This window comes from Anopheles moucheti, chromosome 3 (assembly GCF_943734755.1).
Source record: "Anopheles moucheti chromosome 3, idAnoMoucSN_F20_07, whole genome shotgun sequence".
NCBI classification, from domain to species: Eukaryota; Metazoa; Arthropoda; class Insecta; order Diptera; family Culicidae; genus Anopheles; species Anopheles moucheti.
The window spans coordinates 44,281,487-44,305,714 of record NC_069141.1 but is presented as its reverse complement, the minus strand read 5'-3'; the positions used below and the strand labels follow the sequence as shown (position 1 = coordinate 44,305,714).

The following is a 24,228-nucleotide window of genomic DNA, read 5'->3' as shown; positions in this document are numbered from 1 at the left end:
TGCATCTAATCGTGGACAGTTTAGCGAAAGCGAATAGCGACAGGCAGCCGCTCAAGATAAGCATTTGGCTGTTAGGCAGCTCGACAGGGAAGGAAAAACATTTACCATTATGTGTGTCAACCTCACTAATAGGCGAAGTTATTATGAAACTGTTGATTTTACGGATGTAGATTTCCTCTCTCTCATCAAACAATTTGCACTACGTAATTTTTTTTGCCACAAACGCATTGAGAGAAATGGGAGGGAAGTCGACAATCGGCACATCCTACCCCACAACATGTATCGTAATGTCTGAACGGTGTCAGACAAGCGCTTCTCCAACGATCGACGCCTAATGCCCAAGTACAACCCCCCAAAAACAAGCGTGTAATAGACAGAGTCACTCGTTACGAGCGATGTGACAGCAATTTCGGAACAGTCCATTGCTGCTAAACGGCCGTTTTTGGGAATTTCTGGCAATCATTGTGTTGTACTCCCACTGAACGCCGGTGGCCAGTGTCCCACAGCACCGAATTTGACATCATCCCGCAGTATTTAACCAACAACGGCTTCTTCCCATCGAAACAATGCGGTTTTATCGCACTCTTCTGCCTTCGCTTCTTTGTGTGTACGCTTACGCTTGCGCGGTTGCATAAAGCTCGTTTAATAATTGCTCGTTGTCGCAGCACCAAGATTCCGCACCGTTTTCATCTGGACCAAGATAAACAACCGATTCTTCGCGGTGGTTGGTACGTTGGGTTTGGAAGCTGCGACCAGATCGTCACGATCCCCACGATTCAAGTGCGTTAAATAATGCTCACTGAACATCATCATTCCGACACATCCCATGACGAGCGACTTGACGGTTGAATGTACCATTCTTCAGCGGGCCAAGCAATTCGGGCTGAAGGGCCCCGTAGGGATTCGGGAATTGGGCAACGGGGACACACGAATCACACATCGACCACGCACTCCAAAAAAAAAACTCCAACGCCATGATGCAACACACCGGTGGATGGTGGCTGTGTGACCCTTGATGGAGCTAATCTCACGTCCCATGGAGGTCAGAATTGATACTATCCGCGTTCGGAGATTACACGCCAGCGCGCAAAGAGTTGGTTCGGGTTTGGGGTCTCATAACTGCCCTCCAAGATGCGATCATACCCAACGATCATGGCAGCAGCAAAGTGCTCGATAAGTCAACCCAGCAGGCGAGCGTGCGCTTATGCTGGAGTGCTTTGAAGTGCGGAAAATTGCGTCATCGCCATCACCATATCATGGCCGATGGCACTTCTAACGCGTCTCCTATGCTATTGGGGGGAAAATGGCATCAACTGTCTTCCGCATCGGATAAACCCCGTTGCCCCGTGTGTCCTGAGGATCACCCCCCCTCCCCCCAACCTTCCCCTGCGCAAGGCTGTTTTATTGTTACTATTTTCGTACGCTTTCCACACCGTCAGCCCCACACGCCACTTTCTTTTTCTTATAGCCGATGGCCTTTGTCACCTCTGCCTACGGCCGAGGATGGCGGGAATTTCGCCGGTTGCGACCCAAATCGCGTAGGTCTTTTTCCGCCCATTTGGTCGATCTGATGAGCTCGAGTGGGAAGAGAGACGGCAGCAGCAAAAAAAAAGGGAATGGTAGGGCCGCGAGTGGCCGCACCGATGTTGCGATGCCGCTTACGCCGAAATTCGATGCCCATGTCAGTTGCGTAACCACTTTCGTTTATATAGCCACCGGCACAATCAACCGGCAGGAGGTGTGCTTCCGATCTGGGGTCACACTCGATTCACTCGGGTCGATTTGGGAGAGCGTGTGAACCGAGCAAAGTTACACCGTGTGCGTTTCCTCGATGTTCAGCATCATCGGTGCATGGACGCGGATCGGCATTCCTTCGCATTAATATGTGGGTCAGTGCTACCGAACGTTAGGCTAGACTCTCCTGATGCCGCGTGAGCTGGTCTAGTTCTACGCAGTTTGCGATTGCAAGGATAGGCGGGCAATGAGTTTCCGCATGAGGCCACAAGTGAAGGGATGCTGTGATGACACGCCGACCAATCAGTGGCCCATTTGAATAGCACAAAACATTACGTTGATTAAACCAAAATATGCCTTTGGCCGGGCAAAGCGCGCTGCAACCTGCCAGGGAACGATGAAGGAATCATAATTATGGCACTTCATTACTACCTACAGCAAACAACCTCCAACCGGTTGCAGAAAACAACGGCACACTGATGGTACTACCGATGGCAATATGTTGAGCAATGCCATCGGTTTGCAAACGAACGCGGGTAGGGAGGATGCATCGTAGAACCGCTTAACTGCTAAGCTACACCAACATAGTACAGCACACCGCCGGTATGCAGTCATTTATCATCGCGCTCAGGAGCGCACACACACGACACACCAAGTTCGGGCTCGTAACATCGCGCACAGCCAGAAGATGACGAGACCTCCAAGAGCTGACGGAAAACAACTTTCCATTTTGTCTTAGCGCATCTTTTATTCTGTACGGCCCCCGGTGATGGAGCATTAAAATTCGCTAGGCTTTGCGATAAAGCCAGGCGAACACGAGCCTGGCTTGATTGGTGTTGTTCTATGCTGAACAGCGACGAGACGATTGAACACCGAAAAGTACAAATTTCAATTAGATGTCTGGATGGGCCATTAATTTTTGATTGATTTTGCTCGCTACATGCCAACACTACATGTCAAGGAAGAACAATAAATTAAATAATTAGGAACGCAACAAGTTTAATCTTTCTTTGTACTCAACAAGTACATAAAGCTGTAATTCTGTAACCATTACACTAAATTATGTTTATTCTCACCAAGTGCAAGAATTTAATAAAATACGTAAACATAGTCAGCCCTTGCTACAGGGGACTGGTCCGGATGAGATTTTGGACCGATCCGTTTGTGTGAAGACCGGCGCCGCTACCAATACACCACCGGCCGCCTCGCATTCCACGTATTCTTCCGAATACTCAGATTCCTCAGCTCAGATTTGAAGAATTTCGCAACGTCAAAGCCCTATAATTGCCTCAAAAATCAACCGTTTCATCATAATCGAACTTTTCGAATTAATGCATTCGTTTGCGTCATTGAAGTCGTGCACAAAATAAGCGCAACAATCAAAATAATATTCATAGTCATAACACGAGTTAAAAGATTTTATCATACGACGACGAGTTAGTTAAATAAACATGAAAATCAAAGGAGAATTTTACTTACTTACTTACCTATCCGACCATACAACCGCTTCGTGGTCTTGACCTGCTGCAGTAGTCCTCCTAATCGCACACATATGAGCGCCATTGTCATCTAATCCATTATCCCGGACTTCCTGGCATCAACGCCATCTCAATTTCGGTTTACTATACCTCCTCTGGATGACATAACAGGAATTTACGGGTTGGGTCGTCCGGTGTCATTCTCATGACGTGACAAGTTCACCGAAGCCTGCCGAGTCTAATCCGCTGTACGACAGTAAGTTCGCCGTAGAGCTGATAGTGCTCATCATTTCAGCGGCTCCTCCATTGTCTTTCTACACATACGGGGTTAAACATCCTTCTGAGCATATTTCTCTAGGACTCTAAGTTCTATATAGTCCCATCTGCGTTCATCGTGGCAGGCGTTTTGAGTGGAGAAGTTTCCTTAGACTGTAGAATGACCGGTTGGCAGCCAGCACCTGCTCAATCCTTTCATTCACTACCCATTCATTACGTAGGAGAACCGTAAACCAATGATGTATATGTCATCAACGTATGCCGGGATCAGGATTTACTTATGGAAGATGGCAGTGGAGGATCAATCCCCTTGGAGGCCCAGTAGTATCGGTGTTAGGTGTTAGGTGTAAGGGAGGTGTACTTCAAACATGATTTAACAACACCAGCAAAGTCTCGGAAAGAAAGATCCCTTGCGTACACCTCAGAGTTCTGTTGCGTAGCCCTGTAAATGGGCCTAGTAAGCTACTCTGTATATAAACGTTTGTATGCGCTAAGGAGAACTATAACGCCACTTTTTTTTACGATCTACGTAAATTTACGATTCCTGATTAGTCCAACGCCTTCTACGATTTTTCGCCCAAGGTACAGTTTTCAAACGGTTTACTTCTTCGGTAACAATCAGAGAAATTTCTTAGAAACCTTTTTCGCTCATGTTGATGTTTAAGACAATGAACAATACAATTGTTTTCAGATTTGCGATACCAGGAAAGCATGTTTTTCAAGAGGTGACATTTGCAGCTTGGGACAAATTTGCCCATCACTATTGCATTGCATACTATCAAACCCGTAAAAACGATCGCTAGTGTAAGGAAGAAGGTTGAAACGGAAAGCTTCCTTCTACTCGCTCAAACTTCCCGTCGGCTGGTACGAAATTCCATACAAAACCAGCTATTTTCAGATTGTCGATACCAGGAAAGCATCCACAGAAGAGGTAGCACTTTGTACAGCAATTTTGCTCGAAAACCGCCGAAAGGTATGCAATGTATAAACACTAACTTTCCATACAAACCAGCTGTTTTCAGCTTTCCGATATCAGGAGAGCATGTTTTTCAAGAGGTAACACCTGGTAGCAGCCGAGCAAGCACAAATCACGCGCTTCCCGGTAGTTACAATCCCAAGTTGTTGCATGTAAGATGTTGCATGCCAGATGTTGCACAACATATGTCGCGCAACATATGTTGCATGCCAGATGCTGTGCAACATGTGTTGCGCAACATGTGTTGTACAACATGTGTTGTGCAACATGTGTTGCGCAACATCCTGGTACTCGGCTGGTACCAGGTGTTACCTCTTGGAAAACATGCTCTCCTGGTATCAGAAAGTTGAAAACAGCTGGTTTGTATGGAAAGTTAGTGTTTATTCATTGCATACCTTTCGACGGTTTTCGAGCAAAATTGCTGTACTAGGTGCTACCTCTTCTGCGGATGTTCTCCTAGTACTATACATTTGGAAATTCTGGTGCAATTTCGTTCATACTTTAAAATCACAAAGTCGATATTCTTCTCTGCATTTAATTTATCACATAGAAACAAATGTTTTTATAACCAAGGAAGATATGTTCGATCCTTGTTTTACCTTTTAAATAAATTTTTTGTCATAAATGAACTCTGCTGTAAAATTTTCAAAAATCGCTCAATCGGCACAAATTTTTTGGGGCCCCCAACACGGCGAGGCCCTAAAAGTCATAAAGCTTTTTTCACCTGGGCCGAATGGAATATCATCCTGTATCTTAAAGAAGTGTATTACCTAGTTTTCCCAATCTTGTTTAGTCTTTTTTAAGATCATTTTAAGTGGATCAGCTGGCTGGAAAACGGTCTGGATCTTTCCAATCTTTAAAAAGAGGGATCGTTCAGTCACGTTCAGTTTTCGTGTGTCGTGTTTATATTGTGTCGTCAAGTGGACACAATATACACTGACTTAAAAGGAGCTTTTGATACTTTGCCTAGTACCTAATATAAGCAAAACTGAATAGAATATAGTTTGGAAGACCAATTCTGTCTTGGGTTGGGCCGTTTCTTTAGATTCATTCTGATTCAGTCAGCTTGGAACACTCGTTTTCCTCATCGTTTGAGTGCTTATCTAGTTTAGCTCAGGGAAGTGGTGTTCTACCTCCTTAAATGTTGTGTAGCGTCTTTCAGTAGATCTTCTGCGGGTCGACTGTCATGAGGTTAATCCTTATGCGGCATCCCAATAAGTAAAGAATCCACCTTGAAATACCTTGCTGTTTAGTTGGATGAGTGTCTCTCATTCGACGAGTACTTTAATCATGTGGTGAATAAAGCGAATAGAGTACTAGGCTGTATAATTCGCATTGCCTCGGAAATTCAAGAACCTTTATGTTGAAAATCACTGAATATATGCTAGGTTCATTCTGTTCTGAATTAAGTCAGCGTAGTTTGGGCTCCAGTTTAAGTGATCACTGTGCAGATACTAGAGAGGGTTCAGATGAAGTTTGCGCGGATCGCAGTTCAAAGATTACTACTAGGTTATATCGTTCCTGTTCCCTCATATGCTCTCCGATGCCATCCGCACGCGCAATTCTACTTGATCGTATGCATCTTTTCCTCCTAACAGGACGTTTCCTCTCTTCTATCTTCACATCTATCATTACGCCTGAACGTCAATTCTCGTGGAACTCGTGATAGATCTTCTATATTTATCCCTTCCTGCTGTTCGGAATTCGAGCAGAATGAACCCTGGTTAAGTGCGTGTTCTCAACTTAACACGGATCATCAATTCTTTGACTTCAACAGACCCATTTTCCGCACTCGCTTATTGGATTCCATTAACCAATTCTCTTAGTTAATGGTACTTTTTTAACAGAACGTTTTCATCATTTAACAGATCGTTCACCAGGTTAAATAATGAACCTCTGTAAGTACCTCTGAGCAATATTAAACCTATCTACCTAACCAATATTAGCTATTGCCCCTAGAACACCGTCATGACAACGTCGTACCAAGTGATCGATTGTGTCTGAAACTAGCTACCATTTGTACATTGTCTGTTTTAACCCGTGTAGTAATGCCAATCGAATTTGGAATAATTATTACTACAATCCGTTATTTAACACAAACCCGGTAATAGCCTAGCTCACGTATCCGGTAAACTTTGCAACTACATCGTTTTGTCCAGGTTTAACTACCAGTAACCGTGTGTTGTTTCACTATTATCCAACAAATCAAAGCGATTAGTTTCTTCTTGTGCCCCGGCACCACATTCTAGGATGCGTTTGGTGAAGTATGATTACGTGGTTACCTGACTTTGCGTGTAATAATCGAGCGATTTGTTTTTCCTTTCACCTCCGCACCAACTTTCCAATCGATCGATTGGAACTCACGACATGGCTGGAAATGAGTACGGATCTGATGCACACAGTGGTACAGTGTGCCCCCGCCGCTAGGTACGACGCGTCTTGATAGCTATGCTCTACTATGCTACGTACGTAATTTTAATGGCTACCCTGTAGCACCTCAATCCAGTAGCACCTTCGCGAACGAGCGCGATGCTCTGGTTTGTAATGTGCAGATTAACGTTACGACATGCTTGTGCACTTACTCACCACTTCCACCACTAAATAGCGTCACCTACGAAAATCCATCGTCCGCGAAAAACGGTTATGGGCTGGGAAGCGTTACATAAATCTCCGTGCTTTAAAGATGCTGCTTGCTTTCGATTAAACGGTTCACAGGCATTGTTTCGCACAGAAACCGATTGTTTTGACTTCCCTGCCAAGGACGGCATGGGTGATGAACAATCAATAAAATATCAATTATCAAAAGCAAATTCATCTCAACCTGTAGCGGTGCATAAACATCGCAACCTTACGTACGAATCTGCTTTAGACGAGCATTGTTCACAAAATTGCAGCCAACCCCCGAAAGACCTTTTGTGCATGATTAACCTTAATTCGTATGAAACTGCAGTTAGAATGATTCTCCTCTTACCAGTGACACCATCGACCACAAGGAGAGAAATATTCTTATTGTTTGATTGGAACGATTTAGTCGCACAACGCACCAACGAACAGGTTGCATAGTTCTTGGCTGTACTTCTTGAGGTGTCAGTAAAGCCATTTGCCAGAAGCTAATGTAGAAGATTTCTCACGATCACGACCGCCCCCATAATATAGGACTTACCGGTGAGATCTGCCCAACGAATAGTGAGCACTGTTCGGTTGTAGTAGATGGTGGCTCCACCGCGCAGTACCGATTTTCTTTTCGATACGATTCGCAAGCCGAACAATACACACCAGACGGCGGATACTGCACACCTCTTCGTGCAACATGGGGTTTTGTGTGTGCAAAAAGGTTGTTTGTTCAAGGGTGTAATGTAATTATTTTTATTTATTTGTTCACGCCGTAAAATGGCGGGTGGTTGAGTGGGGAACGTTGATAAACGAGCTGCGATATGAAAATTTTATGCAGCACATTCTTCAACAGGTTCGTTTTGATGCGCGACGAACAGTTTATGAAGCTACTGAGCTGTGTCTTTTCGTCACAGGCTGGACGGACACGATGAGCTTCATGCAAAACGTTGCCGAAGGGGAGTTGTGGATGTCAAAAAGAGTTGATAGTCAATCACGTTCACTACTACCTTGTGCGATGAAGTAGGCTGATGATCAGTTCGCTACTAAATCGTATCGAAAAAATGAGAGTTTCTTTGGCCTGTTGCTAGTTGAAGTCTAATGTCCAAAAACCATCACATACGCGCGATCGCAACAACCAAACCAGTCAGGATCAACGAACATAAAAATGAAAGTCATTCTCGTCCACGGTGGCACGTGGATGGGTGAACTTGCGCGCCCGTGTTCCTCTCTAAAAGCGCATCCACGCAACATTGGGGACCGACCGAGTGAAGTTCAAGTTGAAGCGATCCTCGTCTGAGCGGAAGGCAACGCTTGCCAAACAGCAAGATGCAGCGCGCACTGATATAACCGGTTCCGGTTACGTACCAGCACCGTGCAAATATTAGCAAGCGGAATTAGCCAGCCGACGGACTTGTGGTGACCATCGGTATATTGCTGAAGGAGACGACTCTTACTTTTACCACTTTTCAGTGTCTCTTTCAAAGCGTCACAATCACGTGACATTTCTCAAATTACTCGATGACTTTATGGAGTGTTTTAGATGCAAAACTAATGTATGTCAAGAAGAGTGATTGGCCAAATTTATAAAAACTGACATAGAAGTAGACACTCTGCATCTCCGAGTGTTGAAGGAGATGTTTTGCGTTTCTATTTCCCTTCCGTATTGGATGTTCTATTATTACGTCCTTCCGGAGATGGTTTCCTTAAATGGAGGATTTCAACAAGCGATAAGAACGCGTCCAAGACTCTATGCATCAACCTAACACGACCTAATGAGTACCCCGACTGCTAGACTTAGCTAGTGAATACGCTTTTTTGTTTTTACTTCAAGTACCGCATTAATGGGGTGTCAAAATAAGATGGTACGGATGGTTCAAGGACAGTTGCGGCGTGACTGAAGTGGTTCACGGCCGGCCGCTCGCTATGATCTCGATCGTTCACCAAACAATTCCCTGCACCAATGCGCTCGTTGCTCCCTTGAATGGATGAGCCTTCCAACAATCATTCCAACCGTCGCCGGCATCAGCCTTTGGACGCCTCTCGCGTCTCGCACGATCGTGGAGTGATCGGTGAGCGGATGCTAACTCTGGATCGTTCCTTCCGTCAATGACAGCCGCAGCAAAGGGGCCATCTGCCTTCCACGGCAAGATGACCCGCAGCAGACGAACGCGGATTCCCCCGGCAAATTGTCCAATCGTTGAATCTTTAATACTTCGTCCATTCATTACAACAAGGCCGCTCGGTAGCGTGCGGGGTGGGGAGGGGGCCTTAATGTTTGCAACACATACACACTGTGCCTCCCCGCTATGGGTTTACCCTCACGTACCGAGCAGGGATTTACGGTATGGACACTAGAATTTGATGAATTTTTGGGCATCAGACACTGCTTTTATCGCATCGCCGTTCACCCGATGATTCCGTTTGTCCTTCCGGTGCGGCCATGGTATCGGAATGGAACGACAGAATGGCAAATGAAATGGCAAACTGCAAACGTTATCAACCGGGGATGTAAGGAAGACGACTAACGTAATTAAACGGAGACGCCATCGCTCCAAAATTGCGAAAATTAAGACAACAGTTGGCAACAGAAAAGATCGTAGTTCAAAATCGTAAAAAATGTTTTCGTCAAAGACGGGACCTCTATTTTGTTACGGCTTACTCGTAGAACATCTAAAAATCTCGAGAATAACGAACAAATATCAATAAACACTAATAAATCACTAAGGTCCGCCTTCATGTCTTTACTCGACTCTCGATTTCAAGAACTCCTTCGCATAAAACCTTTCGTACCCGTGCCTCACTGAACATTGACGCGTTAATGGCTTTTCACAAATGAGATGTTAGTGATACAATGGTCCGTTTCATACTGCCGTTTCTCAACTGTTGAATCATCCACCGGTTCGTCTAAAGATAGTATCGCTGTTTATCCGGGCCAATGTTTACATGTCGCGTCGGAGTTATAAAGCAAAATTCAAACACAACTTTATGCGCGACAACCACGGCACACCCAACGGAATGGCTGTCAGCGAGTGTCCTTTCAGGGCGATAGGATCGCTCGTCAGTTTTATTACAATCGTTTCCGCAAATGGCTCTCGGATGACGCCACAACCGAACCGAACCCAGCGGAAAGCACACATTACAACCAGGTCTCACCTGTGCGATAAAGCAACGGAGAAAGCAAATCAACACCCATATACCAGTAAGGAACCAAAACTGTACCTTGCGATAGGTGGAAAAATGAAACGGAAAGTTCGTTTCATGAGAAAATTGAGTAAGGCGGGTCGAATCAGGTATCGGTGTTCTGTTTTCTCTAGAGCGCAAATACACACATGCCAAATCGATGTTTAACGATGCAAATGATATTCTTGTTCGGGCTGATAGCCGTCACCCATCACGACATTTTCCGAAGGGAAAACGGAAAACACTCGGGGAGAACCTAACGGTGAGGGTCATCAAACGAAATGAGCTCAAACTACAGACTCGTGCGATGCGGTAAACGGTTTAGTTTGCCAACCGATACCGACCGCGATACATATCTTGACCGACGGGATGCGGAAGTGCTTGCGAACTTTTCTCAATCCGAAGGACTTTTACGCCGCCCAGAGGCCTGTGTTGCGCGTTTCATTCATAGCCGGCATGACACCGTTTACGGTCGTGAAGGGACCCACGGAGTTGATGATGCTGCGCTGCACTCCGTTCGGCTACATCAACTCCAGCGTGCACGTGATCCTGTTCTGCAGCTGCTACGTAAATGCGTTGCTCAACGGGGAAACAATAACGCGGTTCTTCTTCCGCACGGACATCAGCACGTTGGGCGATGTGTTGCAGTTCACCATCGGCTTCACTGCACTATTCATGACCTTCTTCTGCAGCATATTCCAGCGGAACAAGCTGATCAAATCGTTTCACGCGCTGGCCAGTATCGATAGACGCTTCAAGGAGATCGGCATGGAGACGAACTACAAGAGCACACTGCACTACAACCTGCTGGTAATGTGCACCAAAGTAATTATCACCTCGCTCTATCTGGTCGTGTGCCTAACCGTCTTTATCTCCTCCGACACGTATCCGAGCGTGACCACATGGATGGCGTTTTTGCTACCCTACTTAATGATGTCGATGGTGATCGTGCTGTTCCTGTGCTTCGTCAACCAAACCAAGCATCGATTTCATCTGCTGAACAAGGTGCTGAAACACCTGAAGCAGGCGACGTTGGAGAAAAGAATCTCGCCCCAAAGACGACCCAGCTATTGGCATGCGATCAAAATCCAGCGTCCACTTGGTATCGCGTCCGTGTATTCCAACAACGACAAATCCATGCCGGACGTTGTCGCTACTGTGGCCGAAATACAGGATGCGCTGTGTGAAGCGTGTAGTTCCGCCGAGGACTATTTTACGATACAAATGCTAAGCATCGTGACGATCGTGTTTGTAATCATCGTTTTCAATTCGTACTATGTGCTGGATGCGCTGCTCGGATCCACCTCACGAGACACACCATTTTCCAAGGGACAGTTTGCGATGTTTTTCCTCTGCCAGGCTATGGTGTACGGATTCGGAGTGTTTAACATCGTGTACGGAAGTAGCTCGCTGGTGCACGAGAATGACAACATTGGTTCCAATGTACACAAACTGTTGAACGCGGCCGCCGGTGCGGACAGTGAGCTGGCGGGAAAATTGATGCAGTTATCCTTACAAATGTTGCATCGGAAAGTGCGCTTTTCCGCCTGCGGACTGTTCAGCTTGGACTTTACGCTGCTCTTTACGGTACGTTACGGCTCAAACTTTGTGTAGTACAATCAAAAGCGCTAAAACAAATCCTTTGCTTGTAGCTGGTGGGAGCAGCAACTACGTATTTAGTCATCTTGATCCAGTACGAGCTGAGCATGGACGAAAGTAAACACGAAACAATTGCAAGAGCTTTCCTGGGTAATGAAACGTGGTAATTACGATCACGTATCTCTCGTTGATGTGTGTGATGGTCTATGTTATTTCTTACACAAGTAAAAACTAAGATTACAGTACAACGTACATATCATGAACATACTCTACAGGCACTACTGTTGCCTATTACGATCGATTTACAACGACGTTTATGACTGCGTTTAAACTGGATGGCATAAATTTACATTTTAAATATAAACCAGCAACACCTTTTGCGTTCTTTCGTCATGGACATTTTTTCTTTTTACATATAGCCAAATTTAAAACAAAAATGAAGGTTAAGTAAATTTCCCTGACATCACATTCTTCAAGATCAGTATGGCTTTTACACACTAATTTAATCTTTATAAAATTATTCTATACAAAAAATGTTGAAATAAATAACCACGATGACAATGACAATCCTAGTTCTTTTCTTTTTTATTTCTTTTATGTGTTCCCTTTCGCGAAGGACTGCGGATATTCGACAGTCGTGGTAAATTCCGTCGGTCACGTTTGTGATTGTTATCTTCGGCATATCTATGCCTCGATTTGTGTTCTCCCCGTTGATTATCTTTGACACTATGCTTCCGATTCCGGCTATGACTGCGACTGCGACTCCGAGTTCGACTACGGCTGTGTTTGAGCGTACTACCATGATGACCATGACGATTTTTAGGACTTTGGTGTCGTTTTGAACTGTGGCTCGGTTTTTCGCGAGATTGATGAGAAGATTTTTTGCTTTTCCCATCATCGTCATGCCGAATGCATGCTACAGATGCTAGGATCTTGCTAGTGTCTGATTTTTCCACTTCCAACTCTGGTGATTCAGACCATCGCCATTGGGAAGCTTTCCTCGAGGATTGCCCACCGTTGGACGTTATTTCATCCCAAGTCCTTCAAAGAAAAAAAAATACATCTCTATGTTGAACTGAGCTCTAGCACTATTGCACAATAAATCGAACAATACTTTTCAACTAGCGGCGTAGCCACGTGCACAATTTCTTCTTTCCGCATTGATCTGCACTCTTGGAAATGGTTGTACACATAACGGTGGTCCGGATTCTTCAGGATGTGTAGAAAATTACACCCGTTTCCTTTTTGGCACCGCTTAAGCTCGAAAAGTCCTGCAATTTCGATCCGACAGTGTTTCGTGTTACAAGATGCAACAAATCAGTTCCATGCAAACACACTATTCATTATGTGTGTAGGTTAAGGATAAAATAAATAATTTATCGTTTGAGAATACTCTAAATGAATGAAATACACAGATTTCAAAAAGGATACACTTTTTACGCGTCATTTACCGCACACCGCTGCTGGCCAGACGATTGGACTCCTGAACTCCACGTGCAGTTGTTTTTTGGCGTAAAACCTTCCATTCATTCGCAAATACGCCGCAGCTGCATTCCTGTGGAAATGTTTTCTGGGCGATTATTCCATCTAGGCGCTTCAAACACATTGTAATTCTTACCTTAATAATTCATACTCTATGTACACACTTCCCCTTAAGTGTGTTCCAGCATTTCTGCACGCAAGGATGTGTTGGATCTTACCAAACGCTTCAAACTCCACGATTATGTCCCGAAAAAAATCATTATAACAACTCTGCAAATCATCCTCATCGAACTCGAGACGGACGTCTTGGCCGTACTCCGCATGTACTTTCTGTTCCAGGGCCGGATGGCTGAAGAAGCTTGGAATCAAGATAACCTGCTCAAGAGAGCCAATATGTATCAGTCTTTCAAACGATACACGTTATTTGAACAACTTACCTTACCCACACCGGGTGTGGGATGGTTTCCGCTACATCTATACCCATGACGACATGCACCTGTTTTCAGGAAGAATTTACAATCCTCAGCATCGCTCCGTGTGCTGTGTATGCTTTGTAGTTCATGCAGGTATTCATCAACACCCGTTGCAGCAAATTCTTGCAATTTTACATGCCGCTCATACAGCATTCGACGTACGAGTTCTTGCTGTTCCAATCGTTCTGCTTTGGCTTGTTTAACTTTACATTCCCGGTCTTCGAATTCTTTCCGTATCTTTTCCCTTTTCTCCTGTTCATCTCGCTCTTTAGCTTCCTCTTTCCTGCGCAGTGCCTCAAATTTTAGCTGTGCTTTATGTTCCTCTTCAAGCCATATTGCGTTTTGAAGCGCATGTTCTAGTGTCTTTCGGTCAGTGGCAATTTTTTCTTGGCGTTCCTTCTCAACAAGATACGACTGATATTCCGGACAAGCCAATTTCCGTTCTTCCTCTTCAGCTTCCAGCCTTGCTTGAGCTTGTGCGGCCTTTTGCCGTATCGCTTTACGTCTTCTTTTCTTGAACAGCTTTCTCCATTCTCGATGTCTAAAATTATGGTCAGGAGCCACGGTGAATAATTTATTGCAAATAGCCGCTTCAGTTAAATACAGACCTCATTATTCCTCCCGCCAAAGAGTCCTTGTTGCACAGCAATGTTGTTGTTATGTTTTCGTTGAGTTTGATTTTCCGTCTGACAGTTCCCAGCTGACAGTTTCGTTCAAAACATATTGAGCTCGAAAACCTGCTCGAAATCTTTTTAAATCTGCTCGAAATGAACAATACATCGTTAAGTTGATAATTTTCTAGAAGTGGAAAAGGTTATTTTTTAGTTCATAACATTTCGTATATTACCGTCTCGCTATTGCACGTGTTTACATATTCCAAGCACAGTCGTTAAAAATACTTGTAAAAATTTGGAAGAAGTTAGGAAGATGCCTTAGGAAGAAGTCATTATTCTTCCAATGATTTGAATTTGATTTATTATTTTTTGTCAGATGTATTACAAATGCATTAATTTATATTGTACTACGTGAATTTTTCCTTAATGTAATGTTAGGTCCCAAAATCATTACATTTTTATACAGCTCTACATGGTGTGACAATAACTTTCGGACAGCGCAATTCGACACACTGCGTAAAAAAAATAGTATAGTTTGATTATTTCTTAAAAAGTCTATTTATTCAATAAATATACATTTAGAAAACATTTTACATGTGTTCCAGTGTGCGCGTGTGTGTGTTTAGATGTTTGATTACCTCTGTATTGATAAGATTGATATGTTATTTAACCAAACTTAATAAACGGATGAAGAAAGGGTACGTTCAAAGGAAACAAGAATATGTTATAATACGTTAAGATGCAAGGTTATTTGTAATTCATGACCACTTATCCAACGATTGAGAAAGGATGGCTAATGTTGGAACGATTCGGAAGGTGACATGTTGATTGTTTGGATCGTTTTCACTGTAATGCATATTGTTGTGTTCGTCAACCGTCCTATTTAGCAAAAGAACAAACATATCGCACTGGATGTTTTCTGCAAAAATCATCGACTACATGAAATGAGGAAACGTACTACGCCTTTCCAGGATGAGCAGTATGGTAGCAATAAAAGTTGTACAGAAGAAAGATAGGAGGACATTTGGTTCCTCGAGTTGGTTGGTGGCGCTTCCGCGGCAGTTTCACCATTTCACCGGGCAGTTCTAATGTGCTTGCACGTCGAGCACCGGCTGCTCTGTTCCCTCTTAGAGACGGATGCCCGGGTTGGTAGCGGACACGTAGTTCAGCAGCTCCTCGGAATCTTCGCACACGACCGGCTTCTCATGGTAGCAGGCGACATCGTGCCAGCCAATACCGTCGTTGTACACATTGTTCAGGATCGACAGGCAGGATTCGGTCGTCTGGTTGATGTCAAACTCGGCGTTGTCTGGCTGCGGGATCTTCTTGTGGCCCGATTTGCTCCACGGGTTGTAGCCCCAGCCGTTCGGAATCTGGTTGGTGGCATGGATCTTCTCACGGTTGTTTGACCAGAACCAGCCGTAGATGTTCTTTGGTTCCAGATCCGGGCGACCCTCGCAACCCTTGAAATCACACAGCCGACCCGCGGTCCAGATGTATGGCACATCGTTCTGCTGAATCAATCGGAAGATCAGGTTGTTCTCTTCCTGCGTTTCGAGCGACACCAGATCCATGCAGTACTCGCGGCAGATATTACGGCCATCGAGCCAGTCAACTCGCTTGTCGGCGAGAGCCGGAACGTGGGCACTGTAGAAGTAGTTATGTCCACGGTAACTGAACTGCTTCGGACCTGCGGAAATAGATTGATTGCGGAACAAACAAAAGAGAAATCGTTACCGATGGTGTTACCTATATCCTTGATCACTATTCCGGAAGACCGTTATCCCCAATAGCAAAAGATCACTGCCGATCGCACGTAATCGTACGTCGCCCGACTAAATGTCAGCGGTAGCTAAGTAGTGTTTTGTCAGCTATATTATTCCTTTTACCTGCTGGGACGGTGATCGTGCACAGGAGCGTGCCTGTGGCTAATCTTTGTAATCGTCTTCCACAAGATACGATCGTAACACAGGCACGCATCGTAACACAAATTCCTATGCCAAATCTTACTGCCTCTTCGGTCGACGCCGATGGTGAGATGCACGGCTTTTTTCTCTCGCTCTATCGCTCCACGTATGCTCCTCATCATCGTCATCGTGTTTTGTACACGATGTTCATCTTTTCCCATATTTCTCTATGAGGATGCAAAGTTCAAGTGCTTCATTAATTATTAATGAAGCACCATTTCAGGTTTACTTTTTGTGGGATGAATGTGCCAAGTGGTGGTAATATTACCGGTTGATTGGATGGCCGACCAGGAGCTGGTGCTGGTTGGACGGTTCGCTAAGGCTGGTGTTTATTTTTGTCCCAATATCACCAGCCACCCTGCACGCGAACCCCCGGAAATCCGTTCACCAAAGCCACTGAGATTTTCATTGCGCAATCGCTGTTTGCCAAGCGACCCGTCCCGTTTTGACACCTTGAGTGACGCCGTTACGGCGGCCCTGAGAATCCGGCGCAAAGGCAATTTCAAATAAATCAAAGACACTTTTCTACGCATCCACACCTGACTGCATGCATGCAACTTGGAAGGGCAATCGTTCATCGGTGTGTTTTGCAGACATCGTAACGCTGCCCCCGCGCACGATGGTGTCAATTGGGAATTGGCACCAATAGACGCTAATTTAGTTTCTTTTTTGTGGTTGTTGCGAATCAATCATGATTTGGGAATGCTTTTACTCTCACTTTCGATTGTCCGATGTGAAGCAGCACATAAAGCCACATAAAGGGAGCACTTTCCTTTTCTTTCTATCTGTGGCCAAAAGTGGCTGCAATAAGTAGGCCAACGGCGATAACTCAGTACCTGTTATTTTGTCCCAACTCCAGCCCATATTCTCCCCTCGATCACAACGGTTTTTACCCCCGAGTCGATGTGTGTGCCTTAGTCCGGTTATCACAGCCGCCCCACCAACAATCCAGTTTGAAGCGTCCTGTGTCGGTAGCTAATGTGGTTCGACAGTGCAAGAAATTGCCTCATAGTCCTCATTCCTTCACAAGCCGCACCGAATGCAGAACGCCACAAAGCACGCCAACGAGGGCAACGGAAACGTAGTGGTGGAATACGCGCCATACTCGCATGAGGAGAAAAGTCACCATCACGTTTTCGTTGCAGGTCACAGGCTGCGGACCGCAGCATTAAGAAATCGTGCTTATTAACACCGATAAATAAAGGTCGAAACCGTACCATTTGGAATACCTCGTGGGCTGCGGAGATCTGCGAGATGAAAATAGCCCCCGGTCACAGGGATGACGAGGGCCTCGAAAATCATCTTGCCGCTCCGCACACGGTGATGGTTTGCAGTTCATTTATGTCAAACGCATACTTAGAAATCACCCTTCTCTCCGATACGATGGGGCGCACTATTGATGTTTCCCTTATACTTTCATCTCTCCCATCATTCTCTCGCAACTGCAATCCGCGCTCCCCGGTCCACGAAATAGCGACCACGATGGTGCCAATTTTATTATGAAATGCCTTCTGCTTACGACAAAGCGGATCTGTCATAATAGTAAACATTTGCTGAACCTGCCCAGTGTCCCGCTTCCAGTGAGCTGCTTCGAAAACCCGCATGCGAGCAGTCGCGGCAGGGAATCATGGGCGCCACGTGAAGTAGACACCCTAAAAGCCAACAAATTAGCGTAATCGTATTGGTTAAGACCGTATGGGGTGATCTTCTTCAACGATCATCCTTTTTCTTAACCTACGTCTTCGCAATCACCACACCGCCGCAGTCGTTGTGTACAACGAGTTTTGCTTCAAAGGCACAATCTCAAGGTCTGTGGAACCGGTGTTGTTAGTCTTTCCCTGGGCTGGGTGTGGCAGACGTGTTTGGTTTCTGGCTTGCGTGTTCCCAATATGCAAATTAGCAAAGGATTTTTTCGATAGCTTCTTATTCGATCTCATCAGTTCGATGAACTTCGTTTGTACAAAAAACTTCAACGTCCGAGTGTGAAGCACAAGTTTTAAGCGACGAACCTCCTAAAACGCAATATTTGGAATATTGGAAACGTTTCTTCCATTTCATGTTTACTCTCATGTTACGTGAAAATTTCTTTGTTGTTGTTCCCTTTTATGAAATGCTTATGATGAAAAAAAAAAACAGAACCAATTGAACTTAGTTTGTTCTAAAGACTTCAACGTCCGAGTGTGAAGCGCAATTTTTAAGCGACGAACCTCACAAAATTCAATATTTGGAATATTAGAAATATTTCTTAAATTTCATGTTTACACTCATACTACAACAAAATTTCTTTGCTGGACTATTTCGATAAACCTTTTATCAATTGCTTATGAGGAAAAAAATAACAGAACCATCACAATCAATACGATGGAAATAATACTCACGCGATGCACATTTCTCGGGTACGGGTAGTGACAAGAATCGGCCCGGCTTCTGCAAGGGTTGATTTGACTTGACCTCATTGATGGCAGGCTTTGGCTCGGCAAGGCATACGGCGACCAAGGACGCCACCACTAGCAGCAGCAGCTTCATCTGGAAGTTAATATAAAACAAAACAAAAAAGACACGCGATCTTTAGTGGTATTCAATTAGCACTGGGAGTACAAAATACGGAATAACTAATGGACTGTGAAGAGGACTGCACCACACCGTTTGACAAGAATTAACGGACGACCTAATCCGGCGGTCCGTGAATGGAGTTACCTTCATTTGTTTTCAATCACTAATTCCCTCACGGTCAAACACGATCGAAGCAAGTAAGTAAGTGAGTGAAGAAGTCAGTAAGGCAATGAACGTAGCACAAATGCAGTAGACAGTACGTGCGCCATCGATCGTGATTGGATTTTTTTCTCCTATCCATGCCATAACGATACACTTCGTTTTTGTCCCTGTCCCTGTGTGTAGGGTTTGAAGGACATGGCTAGCTATTCTTCTGGATGCACAAATTTTGGTGAAGTGTGCTAGAGAATGTTGCTAACTTGTTGCATACCCCAGGGCAATCAATATACTAGGCTGGTTACATTTTTCAACCTCAGTTTATTTTCTAACCCGTGCTGGATTTTTCATCAGCGCCTGGGAATTATCAATCAACAGTGTAAAGAACAATGACTCTCGGGGTGGTTTTACCATGTAAGACAATCCATCGCCAACTGTTGCGCAGAAGATCGGAAATTGCGCGCACAAAAGACCACTTCCAAATAGGCCTACACAAAAGAAGCCTTTGACTAGATGGCAATGCTACCGTTCGATTAAACCACAACCACCGGGTCTTTTTACCATAAATCGTACCATCTGTAGCGAAACCAACCTGTAACTGATAGCTTCCAGTTCGACCTATTACGTAGGCACCGCGAACAATGGTTTTCTGCGAAAAGCGCAACGCAGCGGTGGCTTACCCACAGCCAAAAACATCACCACTGCCGCTAAACAGTGCCAACCGACGCGGTGTCTTGCCAACAAACGACACAGATATCGCAGTCTCAATCAGCCTCCGTTTCGCGAGCTCTTTGCAGCCACAAATGGTTGTAAAAATGTTCTTCCATGCACTCAATCGAAACACTGCCGAGGCTGTGTCTAGAAGGTTCACTGCCGGGCAGATAAGCTAATAGAATTGTAAAACAACGCAACATGGACAAAAAGCACGGTGCAAACGCAAACAGGGTACGGAATGGTATGCAGCTTCAAGTGCATGACACAGCACGGATGTGTATGGGCAGGGTGGAAGATGCGACACAATAGTGTGCGATTCTCACTTTACAGTGCGCTACCTCAGGATCGTTCATTGTTGTACTATGACTCCCTTCTGTCCCTCACCAGCCAACTCCGCTTTGTCCTCTTCGGGCATTCATCAGGCTAGCGTTCGCGCGACGAGCTGTTGCCACGTATTGTTCTTTGTAGCATGAGCAACCGCGGTGGTACTAGAGGCATGATCTTCTCTGTAAGACATGCACCCTCTTGGGTTAAATGTGAGCTGAAACGCAAACTACACCATCTCCGGGATCATGGCGGTGTACATCATCGATCAAGCCGGGGGTGTTGTTATCGGCACAATTGTTTCGCCGAACGTCAGCACCAAGCCCAATAAAACACCATTGTTTTACGTTGCTAATGATGATGACTATTTCATTAGCGTTGCCACCGCATGCATCCAAATTAAGCCGTTAATCTTTTCTGCGTCATCTCGGTGGTTTACTGATGTTCGCTGGTAGGGGAATTCCCCTTCCACCAGCTCCGGACGACATCCGGAACATCATGCCGCATGCTGCAGAACTTGTTTGTTTAGTTTAAATCTGATTCAAGAAACCTGACCCAATCAAATGAGGTAGATAGAGTTCCTCCATACTTGTGCACGTCAATAGCATTCATGTGAAATTCTTGTGAATCACTCATCTGAGCTAATTTCAATATCATTTAAATAACTGTTAAACAAAGGTCAGAGATTAGTCACAGGTTAATTTCCACACGAATATCCCCTTTCGAGTAAGTGTAGGAAATCTATACCACAGCATTGTAAAAGTGCCTTGTGACGCATAAACATGAGCTTTTTTATTCGCTCTTCTTCATTGCACAAACGATGATTGGTTGCCTTAGTGCGGTAATTTTCATTTATCACTAATCATTAACTAAGGCTAACGGTTAATTCAGCGCAAACTCTGCAATTCCAATTCGACCGAGGTTGAAAACCGTTTCCAAACCATCGAATTAACATACTTACTAGTCAGTACCATCCAACGGCACAGATCGTTGGGATAGTTTCAAAGAATATGAAAGGCTCTACGCTCACCATCAGTAGCAGCAGCTGCAATTGACATTGCACAAACTAAACCGCTGATGAATCTGTGCTAAACACTAAAACTCTACATCTCCGGCAGCGAGAAGTTGCATCAATATGCGAAATCTTGCTCGTCTTCCCCTTCACTAAACTGATCGCGGATCTTACCGTGGTTTACAATGTTTGTGGTATTGATGCTTTCCCTTCTAACCGTAGAGCGGTGGATACTAGACAAGGGATACTGTATCTAACCACATTTTTTATGCTTAATGACGGATTTCCTGTCAACTGCGAACTGCTGATATATTTGTCAAATCCAAATCTCCTCAAATACTTATATTTACCTATTTCTGCACATTTTGTTGGTGGTTTTATTTTATTTTGGTAGGGACAGAGATGTTTTACAAAACATGGTAAATTTGAATAATGGTCAAACTCTTACGGTCCTACTCGGGACACGGATCGCTTGAAGATGGATAGGAAACACCTTACATAAACCACCACAAGCCGGTATTTTTGCCAATTTTTCTTCCTCTGCATAAATCCCCACATAAAAATACAGTATCATTAATCTTCGCCAACGGTTAATCGTTAGTTTACCACTACAATTGGGAACCATGGGATGGAAATGAACGGTGTACCGCTTTAGACGATGGCACTGAACAAGGGTGGGGGCTCAAGCACAAAACTTCAGGTTTAAAATTGTTAAAATCATGATCGATTGCAGCTAAATGTTATAAACTTTTATAGAATTTTACTGTTCCGTTCTCACTTTACCCACGGAAAGTTACAGCAGGTACATTCCGTTTGTAAATTGCGTAACATCTCCGAGTATGAGTTTGGATAATACCAGCATGCTACCGCTTCAAACACATAATATTTGAAATATTATACACAACAAAAAACCGTCCCAGCCGATCCAATCCATTGCCGATCTGGTGGGTTTGATCTGGATGGAGCAGCACTCTTTTATTGCGTTATGCACATGGACCGTCGACCATTCTCTTTATTTGGCTTTCAGGCAGCCTTTCTATGTATCTCAAAGACATCGTCATCGTGACGATGAGGGGTTATTATAATATGGCAGTCAGGAGTTGTGTGTTACGACAGCATCTCGGCACAGGAACCACCACCGTACACTGGTTTGCTGTGGTGCAGGAAGCGCTGGACTCGCTGATACTGTCCACATATTGCACGGGATGCATTACAGCGCACACAGCCACACACACACGCACGCTACTTTCACATACGCGCTACAGTTTATGCTCAGAATGTTTGCACGTTCAGAAGCAAGCACTTGCCAAAGAGTTGAGCTAAGTAGTTTTACTCTGCATACGTCACACACGGCGGGAATTGCGAACCCGGACACGAGCATATCCTGCAGGTGTTCCCAATTCAATCACTTTCTCCGTAACGATGAAGTACAGTAACACTTTGCGATGCCGGATCACATTCTTACCTTTATGCTCACTGTGTGTATGTATTGACTGCTTCTTCCTGAACGGGCTTCGATTCCTGCTTGTCTGCCTGCTTAACGCTTCGCACAGCTCTATGCCAAGCGACTCCGCTTTTTATCTAGATCGTTTGAGCTTCGAACGAAAACAAAAGTGAATTCATCAGGGTGTTGTGATTTTATAGCTAAGCGCCCATTGCAAACTGCCGAACCAACACAGTGCCACACGAATCCGCGACGGAACGACTCTCTCAATACATCCCAATACGTGCCGCATACACCAACACACAGCCCAGACGCATGCACAAATGTGCCGGGGATCACGATTCATCCGCCCGGGATAATTCGGCATCTGATCGTGTAGTAGTGGTGTACCATTCCGGCTGGAAGTTGGAGTGTTTTGCGAAAACTAGTGGGGAGCGTTCGTGAACACCCCTTTTCCCGGCGTTTCCCCACTGCTAGCTGATCCATTGGAACAGCCGTGGAAGAACTTCTCGCCGTGGGATGCCGCGCACGAATTGATGCTCGATTATTTGCATGTATTGTACACACACGCAACGATTCACCACGTGTGCACAGCACTCCCACCGTCACACAGCGCTGCGAGTGATCGAAGCGGGAGAATCGGCTTAAGAATCGCTAAGCCGCTATCAACACAAAGATCGTTTGGTTGGCGATCCGCGACGCGCACGAACGGTTCGCTGGTGTATCTTCAATCCTTCGGCGTTTTTGTACGCGATCGATCTACACGTACACTTGAGTTCCACATTTGACACCCTATTGTTGGTGTTAGTTAAGCCAAGCGTATCGTTCGTACATGATGGGAGCATTCTGCAGGCGGTCGCACTTTTTTGTGCGTTACAAGGTTTCGCGCACTAGCCGATATCCTGGATGGTATTTCATAATTTTCGCTTAATTGCCTAATGACTCTTTGTACGTTCTGTTCTTCCCCTATCGTAGCAATAACTTGAATTTTGCCTGTTGTGGGAATTATTATTAGGAGGAATTATTGCTGAACCGGAAGTAAAATCTTGATGATGTCCGCTTTCGCCAGCACTTGAAATGGTGCATGGAAATTAATGGGTCCATAACAGCAGCTCCACCTCCGGCAGAGCAATCTAAACATTCCACGAGCTGTCGCTAATTCTCAGCTCACATGCACCACGAGCAAATTTTCATGTTCCATGCTCGTGCTATTTTGTACGCGGTACAGCAAATTCGCCACTCCGCTCACGATTCTTCATTGTTTGCCGTTTTTATCAACATTTATTACGCGCCCGGCCTAGAGGTTGGCTCGTGTACAACACACGGATGCATCATCTTGAGCACATGTGATCCTCCTTTCACCGCTCAGATACAGCAGGCACATCCCTGTAGCTGTAGTCATCTTGCTCGCCAATCAGATCACGTGCAGGAGCAATGGGAATAATACCAGATGTCGGTCAGTTGCCGCATGGATTAAGTGTGCTTTGTATTAGAATTTTAAAATAGGGAATTGTTTCAGTTTCATAGGTTATCTGCCGTACCGTGCCGCCTGGATCCCGAATGGATAATTATACGCGCGGAGCATGCGATGCATTCAATGTCAACCAATTATTTACTATCCTCTCCCCGGGTG

The 24,228-nt window shown here is 44.9% G+C and overlaps 3 protein-coding genes across 3 annotated transcripts; 1 reads left to right on the top strand and 2 right to left on the bottom strand.

Moving 5' to 3' along the window:
- Positions 1–10,626: 10,626 nt before the first annotated feature.
- On the top strand, positions 10,627–12,023 carry LOC128304035 (putative gustatory receptor 28b). Its single transcript, XM_053041158.1, has 2 exons — positions 10,627–11,844; positions 11,910–12,023. Exons 1-2 carry the CDS (start codon positions 10,627–10,629, stop codon positions 12,021–12,023), a joined length of 1,332 nt encoding a protein of 443 aa, XP_052897118.1.
- A 40-nt stretch (positions 12,024–12,063) lies between these two features.
- On the bottom strand, positions 12,064–15,357 carry LOC128302738 (U2 small nuclear ribonucleoprotein auxiliary factor 35 kDa subunit-related protein 1). Its single transcript, XM_053039599.1, has 7 exons — positions 15,326–15,357; positions 14,420–14,569; positions 13,776–14,352; positions 13,475–13,713; positions 13,308–13,411; positions 12,971–13,127; positions 12,064–12,897 (listed from the first exon to the last, which is right to left on the bottom strand). Exons 1-7 carry the CDS (start codon positions 15,355–15,357, stop codon positions 12,426–12,428), a joined length of 1,731 nt encoding a protein of 576 aa, XP_052895559.1. The 3' UTR covers positions 12,064–12,425.
- On the bottom strand, positions 14,978–22,748 carry LOC128300947 (uncharacterized). Its single transcript, XM_053037209.1, has 3 exons — positions 22,617–22,748; positions 18,771–18,918; positions 14,978–16,115 (listed from the first exon to the last, which is right to left on the bottom strand). The coding sequence occupies exons 2-3, from the start codon at positions 18,916–18,918 to the stop codon at positions 15,553–15,555; spliced, it is 711 nt and encodes a 236-aa protein (XP_052893169.1). The 5' UTR covers positions 22,617–22,748; the 3' UTR covers positions 14,978–15,552.
- Positions 22,749–24,228: the final 1,480 nt, after the last annotated feature.

Coding starts and splice junctions, on each gene's coding strand:
- LOC128300947 (XM_053037209.1), bottom strand. CDS start 18,918: ATGAAGCTGCTGCTGCTAGTGGTGGCGTCCTTGGTCGCCGTATGCCTT. Junction 16,116..18,770: donor ACCCGAGAAATGTGCATCGC/GTGAGTATTATT, acceptor CTATTTCCGCAG/GTCCGAAGCAGTTCAGTTAC.
- LOC128304035 (XM_053041158.1), top strand. CDS start 10,627: ATGCGGAAGTGCTTGCGAACTTTTCTCAATCCGAAGGACTTTTACGCC. Junction 11,845..11,909: donor ACTTTACGCTGCTCTTTACG/GTACGTTACGGC, acceptor CTTTGCTTGTAG/CTGGTGGGAGCAGCAACTAC.
- LOC128302738 (XM_053039599.1), bottom strand. CDS start 15,357: ATGATTTTTGCAGAAAACATCCAGTGCGATAT. Junction 14,353..14,419: donor TTGGCGGGAGGAATAATGAG/GTCTGTATTTAA, acceptor CCATAATTTTAG/ACATCGAGAATGGAGAAAGC. Junction 13,412..13,474: donor ATAGAGTATGAATTATTAAG/GTAAGAATTACA, acceptor ACATTTCCACAG/GAATGCAGCTGCGGCGTATT.